Below are 19,037 nucleotides of genomic sequence, written 5' to 3' on the forward strand. Positions count from 1 at the left end.
GATGCTGGGACGATGATTAAATAAACAAATCTCATCATAATATGTCAATCAGCTACAAATGTAGCTACATAGGGATAGGGGGGGGGAGGGGAGTGAAAGCGAATGAAATACACGGTGGCCACTGATGTGAAGATGTATAAAAATATTGTCAAAGCTCGTTCACAATGTTTGTTGGCTGGCATGCAACAGGGTTAACCACCGTGTTCATGTACGCTTTAAATATGTCCATGGAATGGAAGGAAATATACTTCTCTCACTGAGAGCTTATATCATAATTTGCCACAGTAAGAAAGAAGAGCTTAATTTTCTTTTTATCTCAATTGCATCCTAGATTGATCTGAAGCGAGTGCACTACCAACTCAGCTACCGAGGTAAAAGTAACTACAATCAAATACTGAGACAGTCGGTGTTAGGCTTGAGTGAGTTAAGACTACTAATAATATGCACTTAGATTGCTTTCACTTTTGTCTAAAGATGTTGTTTTAAGTAAAACAAAGGTTACTGTTTATTCATTTTGGGGCAACAAATCACTAAGAAGACAATAATTCCAGTAGCAAACGACTACTGCAATTGATATTTTCCTTGTTTTTAAAAAGCTAGAAAAGAAAAAAAGTATATATATATATATATATATATATTATATATATATATATATATATATATATATATATATATATATATATATATATATATATATATATATATATATATATATATTTATATATATATATATATAATTGTTGTAAAGAGAGTCAACAACTTTTATTTGATACTTGGGCAAATCCTCAACTACTTCTTACTATATTTTAGGGGGGGGGGGGGGGGGGGGGGGAGGGGGATGATGCATTAAGTTTCAGCTGACGATAGTTTTGAAGATGCTAATTCAAACAAATATACATTTTACAACATATAAAACCTGAGTAGAATAAAAAAATGGAGGTAAGGTAAATAAATATCCGGAATAAAAATTTTTAATTAAATTTAGTAAAAACAAAATAAAAAACCATAAAAATATAAATTAAAATATAGCTCATTTAAGGTGACGAAATATGTTCAAGGATGTCTCTTGTCAATCAAAGTTTTAGTCGAAAGTAAACATTCGACAAAATCATTGTAAATATATGAGTGATATACACAATTGTGAAAAACACTATTTTAAAATATTCTTTCTGATAAACTGTGACTCATGCAACTCTTAAGTGGTTATGCCCATCAGCCATCAGTACCATGTTTATACTTGGCTGTTTGGAAGTCTAATTGAATTTGAGAAATCAGAAATCCGAGCCAGTATCATTTTTTAAATATTTTAACTAAAACCATTAAAAGCTCAAACGCCAGTTCCAATCGAATCTTTTTCATGAAATTAAATGAACTTGTGAAACGTAAATTCTATGAGATTGTGTAGCCATTAATAATTATTTGTTTGCCAGCGCCAACCACATTTAGGGTTGAGCTAATATGAATTTGAACCCGTAGTTGTATGCTTTTAGAATCTTATTTTTTGTATTTGTTTTTAAGGGTTTTACGGCGCTTGCAAAACATTTAGGTCATATCAGTGCCAGTAAAAAGGAAGGAAAAATTTTAGAATTACAATTACAGTACCCAAGAATAAATAACAGAAAGGGGAATGAATGAGTTCAAATAGGGAACAGATGTAGATTCCAAGAGCACACCATTAGTGTACATAATTTGAGATAACCTAAATGTCTCATCCAGACAGAAGCACAGGTCCCCGCCACGAGGAACACACTCAAATGTTTACAAATCATTTTTTTTTTTTAAATAGTGCATAACCGAGAGATGATTTCCAAGTTATAAGACAAAAAATATCATCTCCCAAAACTCTAACTCTAACAGGACAAAACCAAGAATCTCATTTCAAGACAAAGACAGAAAGCAAGTTGGAAAACAGATATAGGGGTATTGAAGACACGGTAAGTGCCTCCATGACCACTATGGGAGGTCATGAACCCCATCCAGTAGAATTTTATTCTGGCAGTAATGGCGGTAAACTTTCAAAATCTAATGATATGATATAGTGTGATAAAGAAGAAACAACACTTTTCTATGGCACTTTTTAAACTACTAAACCTGAGTGCATACTGCAATCTCAATACAAGTAATAAACGAAAATTAATATGACAGCTTCACAAAAGAACAAAATACCAAACATTATTTTGTCTCTGCCACCTATCTGAGGTTTTAAGTAATGTGTGTTTTAATTGCTTTTTGTTATCGATTGAAAAAGGATTTTGAGCCCGAAATGTTCTGTGTTTTATATTTTGTTCTTTTTTGAAGCTTTTTAATTCATTTTTGTTATTACTTTTTACAGTTCACAGCTTCTAGCTGCTTAGTATAACTGCAATCTCACACATGCTTGAAAGAGGAGAATTAAAATTTCCAAATTATTAAAATCTTATTACATTTAGGGCTTTCTGCCTCCTTCAGTTAAATTCTTAATAAATGGCGCGTCTTTTCTTCTTTTTCTCAGCTGTCCCTTAACTCTTTAGTTGCCAAGCTTCCTGGTAGTAAAAGAAATCCCAGTTGCCAAGCCTTTTGGCCAAAATGGACGAAAATTGTGTGCTTTCAGAAAAAAAATCACTAAAGAAACAGTAATCATCACACATACTTTATATTTTCATAGGTATATAAGAATAGATGTAGGTACAGTTTGACGTAATGTGATATGCAAATTAGGTCACATGACCTTGGCGGCCATCTTGGATATCTAATTAATATTCATTTTTCATGTATTTCTGTGTTTATGGGCCTGTATCTCCACCATATATGAATAAAAATGTTTTTTTATTGTTGTATGTTATTGAGTAATGATTGAACAAAAAGTACAGAAAATATCATATTGATATCTCTTCATTTACTGTGGGTTTTTTTCTTCTTTGTGTGGGGGGTGGGAGGGAGAAAAAATAAGTAACATATTTCCTCTCCCAAAACATCGGGGGGAAAAAGCTGAAAATACTTCACAGGCATAACCTTTTCTTCATTAAACCCAACATTCCTTGCTCCAGAATTGTTTTCAACCTCAATGAGCCATTCAGCTGGATTATGAGTCTCTTCATGTGTCAATACATTCCATATCCATTGGTTACCATCATCTCGAGCATTTGTGCCACGCCCCCTTCAGTTTACATTCTGTAAATTGTCCCCACGACCCCCTGGAACATCACTACTAAAATCACTGTCTGACCCTCCCTCGTCACTCCTCGAACTAGATTCAATGTCCGTAATCTCCAATTCTGATAAAAAATTATCTCCTGAGTCACTATCATGTCTATACATATCAATCTCTTCATCTGATTCCAGTGTGGAATACAAACAAAGCCTTGGCAACGGAAAATTACGAAAAAAAAACAATGTAAAAATCGAATTTAAATCATGAATGCACGAGAAAATGCTGTCAATAGCCGTCAGTGAGGTGTATGGCAGTTCAGCAGTATAATTAATGCTCGTAGAATTAATTATTCGCCTCAATATTAGCGGTCATTGACTCGTCGCCGTAGAGCGACCGTGGCAACTCAGCGACCTTTTTTTTTTGGTCGCCGTGCGGCGACCGTGGCAACTAAAGAGTTAATACACAGCTGTAAACATTGTATGAATTTCTGAGTCAATTTGTCTTAATTACAAAATATATTTTCATGAATTTTAAAACAATAGGAAAGGATTTTACTTATTACAGCTATATTAAAATCGATAACTGGTAAGGATAAAAACTCATAGATGATTTACAGTATCAAAATTATGAATTTTCCACTTATCCATTTTGAAGGAATTTGTTAAAATGGAATGTTTGGTTCTTTCGATAGTATTTTCACGATCACTGGCTTCAGGCAGCCCCTACTGTTTTAAATAGGGAACAGATGTAGATTCCAAGAGCATCAGAGCACTTAGTCTGAGATCACCTAACAGTCTCATCAGATGCAGGATCGCACTAAGAGGAAAACACTCCGATGTTTACAAAGCATTATATGTTCAATTAAAAAAATTGCAACAGAACATAACAGAGAGATGATTTCCAAGGGAAAAAAATCATCTTCCAAAACTATATATATGACTATTTCTCTCCCAGACAAGGACTATAGCCAGGGCCAACTAAACAAAACATTCCAAGACAAAGACAGAAAGCAAACTCAGAAAACGGATGTAAAGGTGAAGAAAACACAGCAAGTGACCTCCTGCCTGCAGTGGGAGGTAAAAAAAACCCCAATATTATCATTCTGGTTATACCAAGACCTTGGGGGTCCCGATAGCTAAGTTGCTACAGCATTTGCTTCATACACAAAGGACCAAGATCCATCCTGGTTGAAATCAAGATTATTTTCTGATACTTCTGATTGAGTAGCGTGGTCTGTTTAATCTGATTGGAAAGTACTTTGTAACAGAACGGTGTCAAATCAAAAGGGTAGCAATCATTTCACAAGGATAAAATCCGAGTCCATGAGTCTAATGGCTTTGAAATACTACTTAAAAAAATAAAAATAACAAGACCTAACCGTTTTCATCAAGAGAGCCATAACAATGATAAAACAGCAAATAAATAATAAATTATAATTAATAAAATATCTACATAAAACAATAGAATAAGGAAATAATAAACAGATGAATTTAATAATAGATGATATTTACATCATGCATTATTACAGTGTGCTTAAAGTTAAAGCATGACACTCTCTTTGTAAAAACGGTACGAGGTATGGTATGGAGTCGGGTCAAATTGGACCTTGCATATCATGGGTTGGAATGTCATCTTCAGTAAATCCACCCCAATGTTTGTTTGTCAAACCTTGAAACACCCTATCAGATATTGCAGGAGGCACTCAATATTTCACCTGCTGCTTCATCTTACCCGGAGATCCTGATACTGATGCTCATTTGGGAGAGCACTCGCTTCACACGCAAATTGATTGAAGGCAGACCTGCCTAGTACTAGATTTACAAATTTTTGGCTCCAGCTACAGAGTTGCATTCGCCTCTTTGACTCAATAAATCTTGTTGAAAAGAAAAATGTTGTACCCTAGTTCCTATATTAAGGACTTTGAAGCATTTGTGGATCATGGTGATGGCAAATTATTGATTTGTAGAGCTAGTGAATTTTTCATTTTTTCCCTTGGAAACTACGAATTTTAAAAATTTCAAGTAGGCAGCTCTGTTAAAGGAGATCCAAACAATTGTTTGATATCAAGAGGGTTAAGGAATTGTTTTGTAATTTTTGCCTTGTGGTTTATCATTCTGCATAGATATTCAATCAATAGTTGAAGCAATCAGCAAGAGCAACTGACATGAACTCAATCAAACATTAACAGAGTTTAAAGAAGCTTCATTATAAATACGGTAATAAGAATTTCCTGCCAGCTCAGATCAATTGTTTTGCACCGGGGTGAATTTACGGAAGACAACATTTTAAGACTGGCAGTGACAGCATCCATTCTTACAAGAAATGAGTGATTTTATGGATGCAAAACAAACATTTTTGAGAGCTCAAATTTTATTTTTAGTTGCAACCAAGCTCATTTTTAATGGTCAAATAATTGATTGTGCAAAGCTTTACTATATTAAAATATAATTTACTTGGAAACTCAATCGTTCATCTCCTAAACATGTCATGCAATGAGGTATACATTAGGTTATAACAGTTGGACAAGAGACATAATAAAATGTAAAGGGTATATAATATATAATAATAATGGAAAGCTGTAAGGATGCATCAAGTAAAGTAGTGTATATCATAGTCAAGCTGTAATGAAAGCAATCACAGATTGGATGGTTTATAGTGGTGGCAGGACAATGATAATTGGGTGTGGCAGTATAAATAGATTTGATTGTGCATTTCAACTAGAATATGAATTTCAGACTAGGCTACTGGCATGGAGGTACTGTGATATTTATTATCAAAGGTCTGGCAGCCTCTCCTATGTTTCAAAAAAATATTTTTGAATTATTGCTTTCGATGTCCTTTGAAAAAATCGCAGTCTTAACACAGAGTAATCTCTCTCTCTCTCTCTCTCTCTCTCTCTCTCTCTCTCTCTCTCTCTCTCTTTCTCTCTCTCTCTCTCTCTCTCTCTCTCTCTCTCTCTCTCTCTCTCTCTCTCTCTTTCTCTCTCACTCTCTTTCTCTCTCCCCTTCTTCACTTCAAATTTTCAATTTTTGTGTCTCAAACTCTTGCCTCTTGCAACGATAAAAACATAAACTTGCAAGAAATTGGAAACTTTCTTCTGCTTCTGACATAAATGAATGGAGGTAGACATACATTTTTCTTAGTAGATAGCAGTACAGCTATAATCAATCACGAACGATATGCTGTAGGTACTTCAGCAAAGCATGTTAGACCATAGTTGCATAATCAATAATATCATAAAACAATTCGGAACGTTCGTTTTAGACGAAAGCCACCAACATTCAAAATCTATTAAGAATTATTAAAAAGATGAAATGTTTAAAAATCACATGATTTCTTTGATGGTTTCCAGTTTATCATCACCTTCGTCCAAAACCCTAACAATATTCATGATTGATAGATCTTCTGGTAACAACATATTTTGGTGGTTTTCTCCAGCTGAGCCCACAACTTGTGATCCGATATCTGACTTGCTTTTGATGTCTTCGTCTTTTCCCTTTTTACTGATGTCATCTTCTTCTTCACCTTCATCGTTGGAATCACTGTCACCTTCATTCACAGCTTTCTGTAAAGCCTGCTCCAATTCGTCCATACTGTTGTTATCATCCTCATCTTCAACATCGATCAACATTGGAATGACTAGACCCAACAGGCTGCCACACAACAGGATACAACCTAGAAACATTAAGAAGGCGTATACTAGTACTATACATAAATGAATCATGTGGTGTAGTGGTAAAGTCTTCGACTCACAACCTGACTTAAAATATCTCCAAGGTTTTGAACTGATGATTAGACACCCAAAATGGTATAGGTATCCTAGGGAAAAGTATTTTGCGATGTTAACTCTCTCTCTCTCCAACAGTCATTGATTGGGTAACTGGGTCTAATAAATCTGATGGAAAGTGTATGATTTTTTAATTATTATTATTATTATTATTATTATTATTATTATTATTATTATTATTATTATTATTACTATTATTATTATTATTATTATTATTATTATTATCATTATTATTATAATTATTATTATTATTACTATTATTATTATTATTATTATTATTATTATTATTATTATATTATTATTATTATTATTATTATTATTATTATTATCATTATTATTATTCTTATTATTATTCTTCTTATTATTATTATGATTATCATCATCATCATCATCATCATCATCATCATCATCATCATCATCATCATCATCATCATCATCATCATCATCATCATCATCATCATCGTCATTATCATTATTTACTTATCTCTTTACCAAATTATAGAAAATATGATTAATTCATACCTGCAAACATAAAGGAATAGTGGAATCCAATATGGCTAACAAGGACACCTGTGAATAGAAAAATAGAAATGTAAGTTCATTGCAAAGAATGACATTGTACTGTTTGAAAAAAGGTGGGTGTTCAAAATAAGTGTATCTGATGAACCAATATATGCTTAATATCCTTCCATTAATCAGTAATTGACAAACATTAAAAACAGAAATAATATTTCATAGAAACAATATTTCAGTGAGCTTACCTTCGCTAAGCCGTGGTTGAAATTTGTAGTTTGTATTTATCCTTTTGAGTTCAAAATAATAAGAATAATAAATTGCTCATGAATTTGCTGTGCACCTTCTCAAAGGCAAAGAGAGCAATATGGATTCAGTTCATTTCCCACAGAACAAAAAGAGATTCCAAAAGACCACCATCGCTATTCAGAGCTGCCATCTCTACTCTTAGATATTCCCCGCCATCTTTACTCTTAGTCATACCCCACCATCTCTACTCTTAGCTGTTCTTCGCCATCTCTACTCTTACCTATACCCCGTTATTTTACTCTCAGCCAAATCCCGCCATCTATACTCTTAGCTAAACCCCATCTCTATTCTACTCCAAGCCATACCCCGTTATTATTGAGAAAAATGTTTTCAAGTGCCTCCCCTGGAATCAAACCCTTGACAATCACGGTTTTGGGGAAATATATTTTTGTTTGTTAAATTTCAATGCACTTGAGAAACTTTGAGGTCACATTATCTTGGTGATTAAAATGCTACACTTCACTGAAAAATTTCGATGGGAGTCTTTTAAGGCCCAATTGTTACTGCAGACAGACTATATCCTACTTTCTGTAAAGGGACAGTGACAATTTGTTCACTATCCTTTAGATAGGATCTTTGCCTATCACAAAGTACTTTCTGCCAGATCAAACAACCCAATCACTGCTGTATGGACAAGGCGGTAAAAAAAACATTTTAACTGAATCTGATAGTGAAAGCATTCCCTTTGCCTGTGAATCGAGTGCTCTTTCAAAAGAGCTATCAAGAACCCTTAAACCTTTAAAACCATGATGTGAAATAATTAGATGATTTTTGCTCTCACCTGACAAGGGTGGACCAATAAGATACCCAAATCCTTGAGCCATGTAAAGAAAGCCAAAGCCTATAGAAAGTTCAGAGATGCCGAGAAGTTCAATGGTCATGAGGGACATGAGAGGCACTAAAGATCCCGTGTAGACACCAAGCAGAGATGAGAACAACATCTGTTCTACGACAGTGGCTGTAATCAAAGGACTGAGAACTACCAGTATACCAGCTAAGCCTAAACAACCTGGAGAAAGATGGATAAAGGATATTTGTACATTTCACATCAAAAAGCTATATCACAGTCAATCATTGATACCTCTCACTGGATCAGCATGACACAACTAAACACCATTATGGTGCAGGTTGCACACCATGCTATGGCTGAAAGCAAAAGGATGGATTTTATGAAATACAATTGGTCATGCCAAGAATTTAATCACAATTTCAAATCATCTCTTTTGTTCACTCCTTAATTTCACATATTATTATCCTACTTGTATTACTAAAAATAATAGTAGCATTGCTCAGTGGTAGTCTTCCCCTGGTAATCAAAAGGTGCAAGGCCCATGTCTATCTTACCGTTCTGTGCGATCTTGAGCAATAGGAGTGACTGTTCTTTCGGCGACCAGAATGGTGCTTATCACTTGAAGATCATTTTTCATCTGGGGATTATTAGAGTATACACCAGCTGCTCCCACCCCTCCCCCACCCCATTGCGCCCAAACACCACAAAAGGAGAAAAAAAAGATAGATATAAGGAGAAGAATGAATTTCAAGCCCTGAAACTCTCAAAGACAAAACTAGACAACAAGAACGATAATATTTTTAAAAATACAGCTACACTATAATCCATGCATTGTTAAACCATTCATATTTAAATAAAACAGTGCGAACTTCTAATAATGCTAGCTATTGTTATTTTAAAGGAAAAAAAGAGCATTTCCAAGTTCTAATCAAAAAGTAAATAAGTCTTAATCTTTTACAGCTACCCACCTATATGTAACAACATAGGACCAATATTGCTGTCCGTGGCAATTAGTCCTGTGAGAAAACGCCCTGCTATAGATCCTACACCCATGGCAGTGTAAAGGGTTGATGCTTGCATAGGGTCAGTTCCACAACTATCTTGACAACAGGAATTGGGGGGGGGGGGGGGGGGGGGGGAGAAGAATAGAAAATGCATGAGAAAAAAAACACTTTTAAAAACTGATATAGATTGTTTCTCATTCAATTATTAAATCAATTAAAGGATAAATATAATATGCTGAGAGGCTTTGCGAAAACTGATTCTTATTTAAGCATTGAGATTACTTTTCGTACATGTTATAAAAACCATAAAATAATTCATAACTGTACTGTCCACCAAAATAATGTTACAATGCAAAGCACTTTTTGTCACCCATGAACATGAAATAATAATAATAATAATAATAATAATAATAATAATAATAATAATAATAATAATAATAATAATAATAATAATAATAATATTAATAATAATAATAATAATAATAATAATAATAATAATAATAATAATAACAATAACAATGATGATGATGATGATGATGATGATGATGATGATGATGATGATGATGATGATGATGATGATGATGATGATGATGATGATGATGATGATGATGATGATGATGATGATGATAATAATAATAATAATAATAATAATAATAATAATAATAATAATAATAATATTAATAGTAACATCAATGCCAGTAATTGGAATGATTTCTGAGGGTGGACAGGAGGTCAGAAAAAAAATCTCGACAGCACCCGTGATTGATCTCTGTCCCTTTGCTTGTGAAGTGAGTGATCTACCAAAAGAGCTATCGGGACCCCTAAGCTGAACCAGATTACATTTTTATTTTTGCATCATGCAGCATAAAGCTTCTCTTTCAGAAAGGCCTTCATAAACAAAATTTACCTTATTGCATACGACGAGAGATATAATGTAACAGGAGATTCTCCAAATGCCCACAGAAAACAGGTGGCTAAGAACACAACAAAGGGTCTGTTGTTGAAGATGACTCGAAGGGCATCAAGTACATCTATGATATAGTCTTTGACAGTCTGGAAGATAAGTGAAAGATTTCATGTATTCAAAGGACACCAAGTATATGAATAATATTATAGTCTTTGACAGTCTGGAAGGTAAATGATAAATCAACGTACTCAAAGGGCATCAAGTATATCTATGATATAGCCTTTGAGTATAGAAGTTAAATGATGGATCAATGTACTTGATTGACATCAAGTATATAAATGACACAGTCTTTGACAGTCTAGATGGAAAAAAATGATAAATCAACGAACATGCTCAAAGAGCATCAAGTATATAAATGAAATAGTCTTTGAAAGTCTGTAAAACAAGTAGTAAATTAATGTACTCGAAAGTTATTAAATGTATCAATAATATAGTCTTGGACAGTCTGGGAGACGTGATAAATTAATGTATTCATAGGGAATCAAATATACAATTGATAATATCTCTGATAATCTGGAAGACATGTGATAAATAAATGTACTCAAATGGCATCAAGTATATCAATGATATAGTCTTTGAGTCTGGAAGACGTGTTAAATTAATGTAGTCTTGGGCATCAAGAATATCAATGATATAGTCTTTGGAAGTCTAGAGGACACATGGAATAGAGATGATAATATAGTCTTTGACAGTCGGGAAGACAAATTATAAATGAAAGTATTTTAGGGCATCAAGAATATGAAAGATATAGTCTTTGACAGTCTAAAAGACAAGTGCTAAATTTGTGTACTCGAAAGGTATCAAGTTATAAAATTGTATCAAAAATGCCTCCCGTATTTCAAAGTCTAATCATTTTTTTCACACAATCGAAGCCCAGGTAAGCCATGTTCTATTTGCTCCTAAGGTTATTTTACAGTTTGGTCCCGGCTTATTAGATTTGATCAACCCTGTTAAGTAGGTGCTGAAAGATGTGGTAAATGTCATAAAACTCTAACAACAGACAAAGTAAACAATCTTATCTATCTAGTTAATATTCAGTATAAGTTAAAATCTAGAAAAAATGATTTCACCTTCTTATCCTGTTGGGTGGGGACAATCCTATCGAATCTAGACAAATCATCGTTAATGATGGCTAGAGATGTGGGAAAACTGGCCAGACTGCCAATCACAGCAGAAATACTCATTGATCCGAGACCATATCTTGGGTGCAGAGTGTCACATGGTCTCAGATTATGGACGAGAGCGGATGTAAGAGACTCGTTATCCAGATCCCTCGTGTTGCCCATGCTGTCTTTGAATGAAAGCCTGTGACTGATATAGCTCAGAGACGTGTACTGAGAGTAGGGTTGGGAAGTGGAGGACATCAGTCGAGGGCGTTGAAACGAGGAGCGAGTTGGTGCCCTCGTGCTAGTGGGAGATGCGGGTGCACCGACAGCAGCTGATGTTGGCGCCGCTATGGTAGACGTCGAATGCAAATGCTGAGTAGCCAAGCTGTTGGTGCTGTTCATATTGTGAGTGGAGAGTGCATTGCGGCTGGTGTGGTTTGCAGCAAGAGGGGACAAGGCTGACGGGGATGCAAGAGGGCTACTCAAGGCGGCAACGTGTGAACCATATGGACTGTTAATCCTCTGCATGCTAGAACTAGATATTTGATTCTGAGATCGGTGATGATGATGCATATGAAAAGATCTGTTTGTGCTCATAGAGTGACTGGATCGTGACATATCCCGGTGAAAAATAGATTTTAGTAGAGGTACATCACCTTCCTCACCTCTACTGCTTTGCTTGCTGGGTTGCCTATGAAAATGAGACCTAGGACCCCCGCTTATTATGCCGCTGTAATTGCTTTGCTGATCTGTCCCACTGTAAATACTATTTAGACCACTCATCATACTATTGCGACCACTGACTAGTTCCTGTTGACTAGCAATGTTGGAAATGTTTGGGTCATCAATCATCATACTTCTTTCAACCATCCTCAGCTTCTCCTCGGGTGAGGGCCGCATAAGCATTCCCATGGCTGTTACATTGAAACAAACAGCTCCCCAAATTAAGTATGCTCCACTCAAATCATAATGTGACAAAAGCTGTGAGATTAAAGCACCACCTGAAAAATTATCAAATAAAAAAAGAATAATGACAAGATTCAAATATGCTGGGGATTTTGAAAAGTGAAATTACGGTAAAAATGATAATAAATATAAAATGTTAGTTTTATGCTCTTCTTCATGAAACAATATTTATTATCCTCAATAAAACACATAGACTTCACTATAATTTCAATTTTGACTATAAATTCAATATTCAACATCAAAGTCATTCCAACATTTTCAGACGGTAGATCATATATTCCATTTTCCTCAATTAAAGAAATAAACTTAACTCAAGTCTCATATTATATTAAAGAATATATTCAATTTGTTCCATACACTCTGACCCAGACCACAGACTACTAGGATCAGACCAGACAACAGGCACTTTTTAGTGGCTAATCGCCGCCATCGTATTTAACCCTCTCGTGTTAAGATTCTTTATGGGGGAGTAGATAATGAGTTCCCTATATGGCCATGTCAATCATGTAGACATCCTTTGATGATATAAGCCTACCCTTTGATGTCTGCAGTCGCCTTTTCGTTTTTTATGGTCACTCATGGCTAAACTCCGCCCAGAAGCGATTTCATAGGTCCGTCCATCACCACATTTCAAACTTTTGTTCTCGTGAGTTCTTAAGTTTTTTGATCGAAGAATGATTGGCTATTGAGAATCTTGACCCTTCAACAATTGGTCGTTCTGATAGCTCACGTGTCAACAGCATCAACAATGAACTGAATCATCGTTGAAACACTGGAAGATGCTCATGGCATAGTTGCGTCACAATCACCACGTTGCTGAATATATTATCCAGGTACGGTTGATAGGTAAAAAAGCCAAATTATGTTTTAGTTACATTTGAAACAAACAAAGTACATCACTGATCTCGTCTAATTGAGATATAAAGAATGATATAAAAATCAAGAAAATCGTCCGATAAATAAAAAAGTTGCTTAAAAAAGCTAAAATAAACAAAAGCAATGTATTAAATCAAATTTATTCGTAAAACAGTTGGTTTTCAACCAATATTTCTGAAATAAGGACCAATGTTCTTTTTTTTCAAGCTGATTTCAACAATGTGACTTTCAAATTCCTCAGGATTATATTTTTTACTTTTAGATTTTAGCTTTTAGGCCTACTCAAAAAGGTGTTATATTCCTTGCGTAACAATAGCGTAATACATCGACGGTGAGAAGCGTCTTTGTTTTGGCCAGCTGGATAGATAGCCTGTGATTGGTCGAAGACTTTGAGACACTTGATTCACAATTCTACATGAATGGACGGTGGCGGTAGATCAAAGAGGTGTACCAAATTTATTTACCAACTACTTTTCTTAGTGCTAAAATTACAAAGTAATAACTTCGCATCAGAAAAAATAACTCTGAAGTTCCTATCTCTTTATTACAATAAAATTGATACAACGAATGACAAAATCGCCCCCACAAATAAGGGAGTTATAAATTATTCATAATATTTTTCTAAGTTTACAAAAATTGTTATCAAAGTCATTTTTCATCCCCAAAGTCATAATTTTTCCCCGATTTTTAGTAGTTTAATATGTCTAATTTGGTTTATCATCATAAACCTAGCCTTTTTTTTTCTATTTTCGGGCCACAAATCAAGGTTAATCGAGCTCAGTCAAAGTCATTCAAATAGAGATAAAATCGCAGCGCTCGACCTCTCACTAGCAACTTTTGTTGACGTTTTCCTACCTGTTGTCGTATCTAGTCCTGTGTTATCTATGGCCCAGACTAATGGTAATAATAATAATAATAATAATAATAATAATAATAATAATAATAATAATAATAATAATAATAATAATAATAATAATAATGGACTCTCATCGAGTTCACTGTATACTCAGCCATGAGGCTCTTGGCACTTTACATTAACAAAAAATAATTTTAAAGAAATTGCATGACATCAAAAAAGAAAAGTTTTCATCGATTTCTTGAACACAGACAATGATTTGGACTTCCAGATGCTCTGTGGAATGGACAGAAACAGACAGACCAAAATGAGAAAAGGATCTTGTTTAAGCCCCTGTACGAATGCGTAGGGCAGCCAAATGGGTGGGATCATTGGAAGAATGCAAAGATCAGGTTGTCAAATATTTCTTAAGGAGTTCTAGAGTGGACACATTTCAATTAAAAAGCTATGAATGGAGGGATGTGTGGCAAAGGACTTGAAGCTGCAGAACATCTGATTGAATATTGCATTGTGGTGTGACTGTGCACGAGTCAAGTAACAAGTTTGTGACCTGGATAGACCGTGATAATATTCTGGTGTGAGACCATTAGAAGCTGCTGCCAAGGAGAAGGTGGTCTCAAGATATTGCAGACAAGATGGGGAGAAAAATAACAGAAGCAGGATGTATGACACAGTTGAAAACCAGAAAGGAGTTAGGTTGGGCTGTTTGGGAGGCTATGTCTCATAAGAATCTGCCTTAAAGAAGGAGAAGAAGTTCACGTCGACATACTTTATCTGAGGCAGTGGGTCAAATCAATCAATTAATGATGCTCGATGGTATCTGTATTGAATTGAATTTAATAGCATATAAAAGGAATTTCAGAATAAACAGTGGATAGCCATTGATTACATGGGTCCTGTTGTGTCATAATTTGCATAACAAACCTGCTAAGAATCCAGCCCCACCTCCTGCAGCCATCAAACCACAAGCCAGACCTCGCAGACGATTAAAGTACTGTCCCACAATGACGAAGGTAGGGTTGATGGCAAGACCTGCTCCTATACCTAATGAATACATCAAAACAAACTGATATAGAAATATGAACCTCTGTATGGAATATTACCCCCAATTTTACTATGCTCAATACCCTCCTGTGCAAGCCTTCTTTATATCCCCAGCAATCTCTATGCAGAATAAGTTGCCTGAGAGCACTCTTTAAAGATTTATTGCTAGCTATATCCAGCGACTCATTCAAAGCTTTGTCAAAAGTACTGATTTTTTAGATTATCAGAACACAGTTTTTCTTTTTGAGTTTTTGGATGGCTTGGCTATTATATCATCATCATCCTCATCATGATCATCATCATTATCATTATCATCACCATTATTATTAACAATAGAATTATTAACAAACAAATCAATCGGTAAACAGACACCAAAATGTTTTACACAAACGCCTTGTTTGATTCTCTGGAAAAAGATACCTAAAAGGGCTACTTTTCATAAATCCCATGTAACACATACAATATTCCAAGTAACTACACCACATACCTGCCACTAGACTGTGGGTTAAGATAAGGTGTATGACAGTTTTAGAGAAAGAAGCACCGACAAATCCTAGAAACATGATCACCCCAGCGACACAAATAATCAATCTTGCACCAAACTTCCTTGTTAATGTCCCAACCACTGGTCCTGAAAACAATGATGAGAAGATATGAATTAAAACTTGTGAGAGATAACTGGTTAAAAAATATATGTGTTAAAAATAAATAAATATTCTACTGCAAACAATATGGCATAGTCCATTTCCAACAAAACATCCAAAAATATGAACTGGATATCCGAACTCAAAACATTATCTCATGCCCCCCCCCCTCCTCCCTCCCAAAGATATAGCTCTACTCTGTCTTGTTTACGTTGAATGAAAAGGATGTCAAGTTATTCTTACCCGCCAGACACATGATGGAGATGTAGACAGAGCCAATCCACGATGTCTGAGTCATGTCAGCTTTGGTCATTTCAAGAACCCACGTCATCATCACACCTAAGGAATGATAAAGAAAAAACCGGCAGAATGTAATCAAATTAATAATAGTCTGTACTCTATAATCTACAACAGCAATAGCAAAAAAGTCCTTATATGACCTCAAATCATCTCTCTCTCTCTCTCTCTCTCTCTCTCTCTCTCTCTCTCTCTCTCTCTCTCTCTCTCTCTCTCTCTCTCTCTCTCTCTCTCTCTCTCTTGCCCTCACACTTCGTCTCCTAAAACATCATCCATTACATCTCACACTCCCTTTCTCGCTCAGTTATGCTTCTACATCCCCCTCCGCCTCCCCCCCTCTCTCCTCTCTCTCTCTCTCTCTCTCTCTCTCTCTATATATATATAATATATATATATATATATATATATATATATATATATAAAATACCCCCTCCCTATGCCTTTGTGCGCATGTCTGTCATTCTGTGCAAAACTTCATAAACCACTCACCAGCCAGTAAACAAGAAGCTGAAAGAATGATGAGGTTGACGAAAGCAGCTACTAGCACAACCCAGGCCCAGCCACCGTCGAGATTAGGGTCATTCTGACCCACAGCAAGACTGGACAGGTCAATGTTGGAATGTAAACCAAACTGTTCTTCCTCATCGAATCTCTGACTAAAAGAAAACACACACATACACACAAAACATAACATTTGGTGGAATAACTACATGAAAACAATATCTAGGAAGAGAAAAAAAAAGATAAAAACAGATACAGTGGAATCCGCAAAAAGTCAACTCTCAACCAACATCTGCTTAAAGTCAGCACCTCTTGTTGGTCTCAAATTTACTGTAATCTGAGTGTGTTCCATTGATAATGGATAAAGTCCATTATGCATAAAGTCAACTAATCTTTCTAGTCCAGCAAAGTTGGCTTTATCAGTATTTCACGGCATCTTAAACAAATGTATGGTAAAATAAAGGGAGTAAAAATGACTCTTATAAAAGAAACAAAACAAAGTAAACGATGTTTCGGCCTTTGGCCTTCTTCGGGTAAACAAGAAAAGGAAATATGTTAGAATATTATTACATTGGAATTAAAGTTAAAACATTTTAGGTAAAAAAGTATGTGTGTGTGTGTGTGTGTGTGTGTGTGTGTGTGTATGGGTGTGTGCGTGCATGGGAAGGAGACAGAAAGAGAGAAACACACACACACACACAGAGAGAGAGAGAGAGAGAGAGAGAGAGAGAGAGAGAGAGAGGGGGGGGGAATAGAAAAATAGAAATAGAAATCTTAAACACAACAGCCCCGCCCTTTTGTACTAAGGACTATGTAAAAAAAATTCTTCATATTTACCAAAGCAAAACTTTGTATAGTCATCAATCTGTTATTGAGGCGATGAACAATCTTATCGTTTTACTTTATTCTCTGGATAATTCTTTTTTTTTAATACATTGACAGGACAGGTTATGACATTTGTCTTATAATTATAATGAATCTTGACTTTTACCTATTAATACATAATCATATTTTTAAAAATCAATGACTGAGTTACTTTCAGTCCCTGCCATTGGTGATTTCAATCAAAAGGCAATCTCTAATTTCATCATAATTTTTACAGCATTTGAAAGGAGGGCATATTTAAGAAAAGCATCTGAAAGTCTTTATTTAGTTTGGGTTTTTTTTTTTTAAAGGGGAGGGGGTTTGTTGGTTTTTTGATTGGATGGCTGAGTCAATATAAGATAAAGGGTCCAGTTTGTAATAGTCAAGACAAGTCTAGAGAGTATCACGCAATTGCTACTGTCTTCTTCGAACAACAGCAACTGATATGATTCAATATTCGTAGACCTAATAGCTCTGAGCGAACTAGTTTTTGCCGTTTTGCACAACCGAACGTACTTGGAATAACTTTGAAGCGACCTTAGCATAAACAAAATATTCTGAAGCACACATACTTTTTCATATATATACATATTCATAAATGACCATCTAGCCAACCAAACATAATCATCTCCACCATCTTACCTGGAAGAGTATTGAAGGGTTCTCAAGAATGCAGGGTTCTCCAATGGCCCAATGGTGTCGTGTTGCATGCTGTCATTACTGTGGCTAGAGTGTCCAGATGCAGTGGACTCTTTGAGAATTTGGAGATCTTCAAATGTGCCATCCTTTTTCAAAATAAGGGAAGATGGGATACGAATATTGTCCTCAGCACCGGAGGCATCAACTTGCAATTCGGACTCGTCAACAGCTGACACTGTGAATTTCTGATCTGGCTCTCCTGATAAGCTTTCCTCTTTTTCTTTGTTTTCCAACTCTTCTGAATATCCATGAGACGGTATTGCTTCAATGATGGTCGTGTCTTCTAACACAGCTGGGCTGTCTGTGCTTAAACTTAGTATGCTTGGTCTTGTTGCCGTAGACTGCTGTTTCTCTTCTCCGGATACCGACTCCTTACTTTTTTCTCCTGGTGCATTGCTTAATGAGGCAGAAACAGATGCTAAATCGGCTGAGACAAACCCATCCTGATCTTTACTTTGTTCAACAGGCCCATCTTTGAGATCTTCAATCTTATTCCCTCCAATAGTCCAGGCTCCATTCTCCTCGGGTTCAATCAAATGGACAGGAGTGTCCAAGCTGACAGTGATTGGAGTTCCTACTTTCAGATCATAGACTTCAATGTCCTCGGCAAACGTTACAGCTTTACTGGTGTCGACATCTTTCTTGGATTCATCCTGGTCGGCTGTAGCAGCAGGCGTAGCCCCC

At 35.5% G+C, this 19,037-nt stretch overlaps 1 protein-coding gene across 6 annotated transcripts in view; it reads right to left on the reverse strand.

Moving 5' to 3' along the window:
- Positions 1-4,606: 4,606 nt before the first annotated feature.
- LOC144965721 (uncharacterized) overlaps positions 4,607-19,037 on the reverse strand; it is a 30,395-nt gene continuing 15,964 nt past the window's right edge. For 5 of the 6 annotated variants that reach the window (XM_078901348.1, XM_078901347.1, XM_078901349.1 and 2 more), the window contains 11 exons: positions 18,297-19,037; positions 16,779-16,945; positions 16,236-16,331; positions 15,836-15,979; positions 15,229-15,348; positions 11,571-12,607; positions 10,441-10,586; positions 9,498-9,625; positions 8,521-8,748; positions 7,440-7,487; positions 4,607-6,805 (listed from right to left, as the gene is read on the reverse strand). The exon at positions 18,297-19,037 is cut by the window's right edge and continues 481 nt beyond it. In XM_078901348.1, coding sequence (XP_078757474.1) covers positions 6,456-6,805; positions 7,440-7,487; positions 8,521-8,748; positions 9,498-9,625; positions 10,441-10,586; positions 11,571-12,607; positions 15,229-15,348; positions 15,836-15,979; positions 16,236-16,331; positions 16,779-16,945; positions 18,297-19,037 — 3,205 coding nt within the window. In that variant the 3' untranslated portion in view covers positions 4,607-6,455. The remainder of the gene's footprint in view (positions 6,806-7,439; positions 7,488-8,520; positions 8,749-9,497; positions 9,626-10,440; positions 10,587-11,570; positions 12,608-15,228; positions 15,349-15,835; positions 15,980-16,235; positions 16,332-16,778; positions 16,946-18,296) is intronic. The other variant, XM_078901344.1, reaches the window with a different exon arrangement.

This window comes from Berghia stephanieae, chromosome 2, assembly GCF_034508935.2.
Source record: "Berghia stephanieae isolate SIO BIC M18660-M18661 chromosome 2, UCSD_Bste_1.3, whole genome shotgun sequence".
Taxonomy (NCBI): Eukaryota; Metazoa; Mollusca; class Gastropoda; order Nudibranchia; family Aeolidiidae; genus Berghia; species Berghia stephanieae.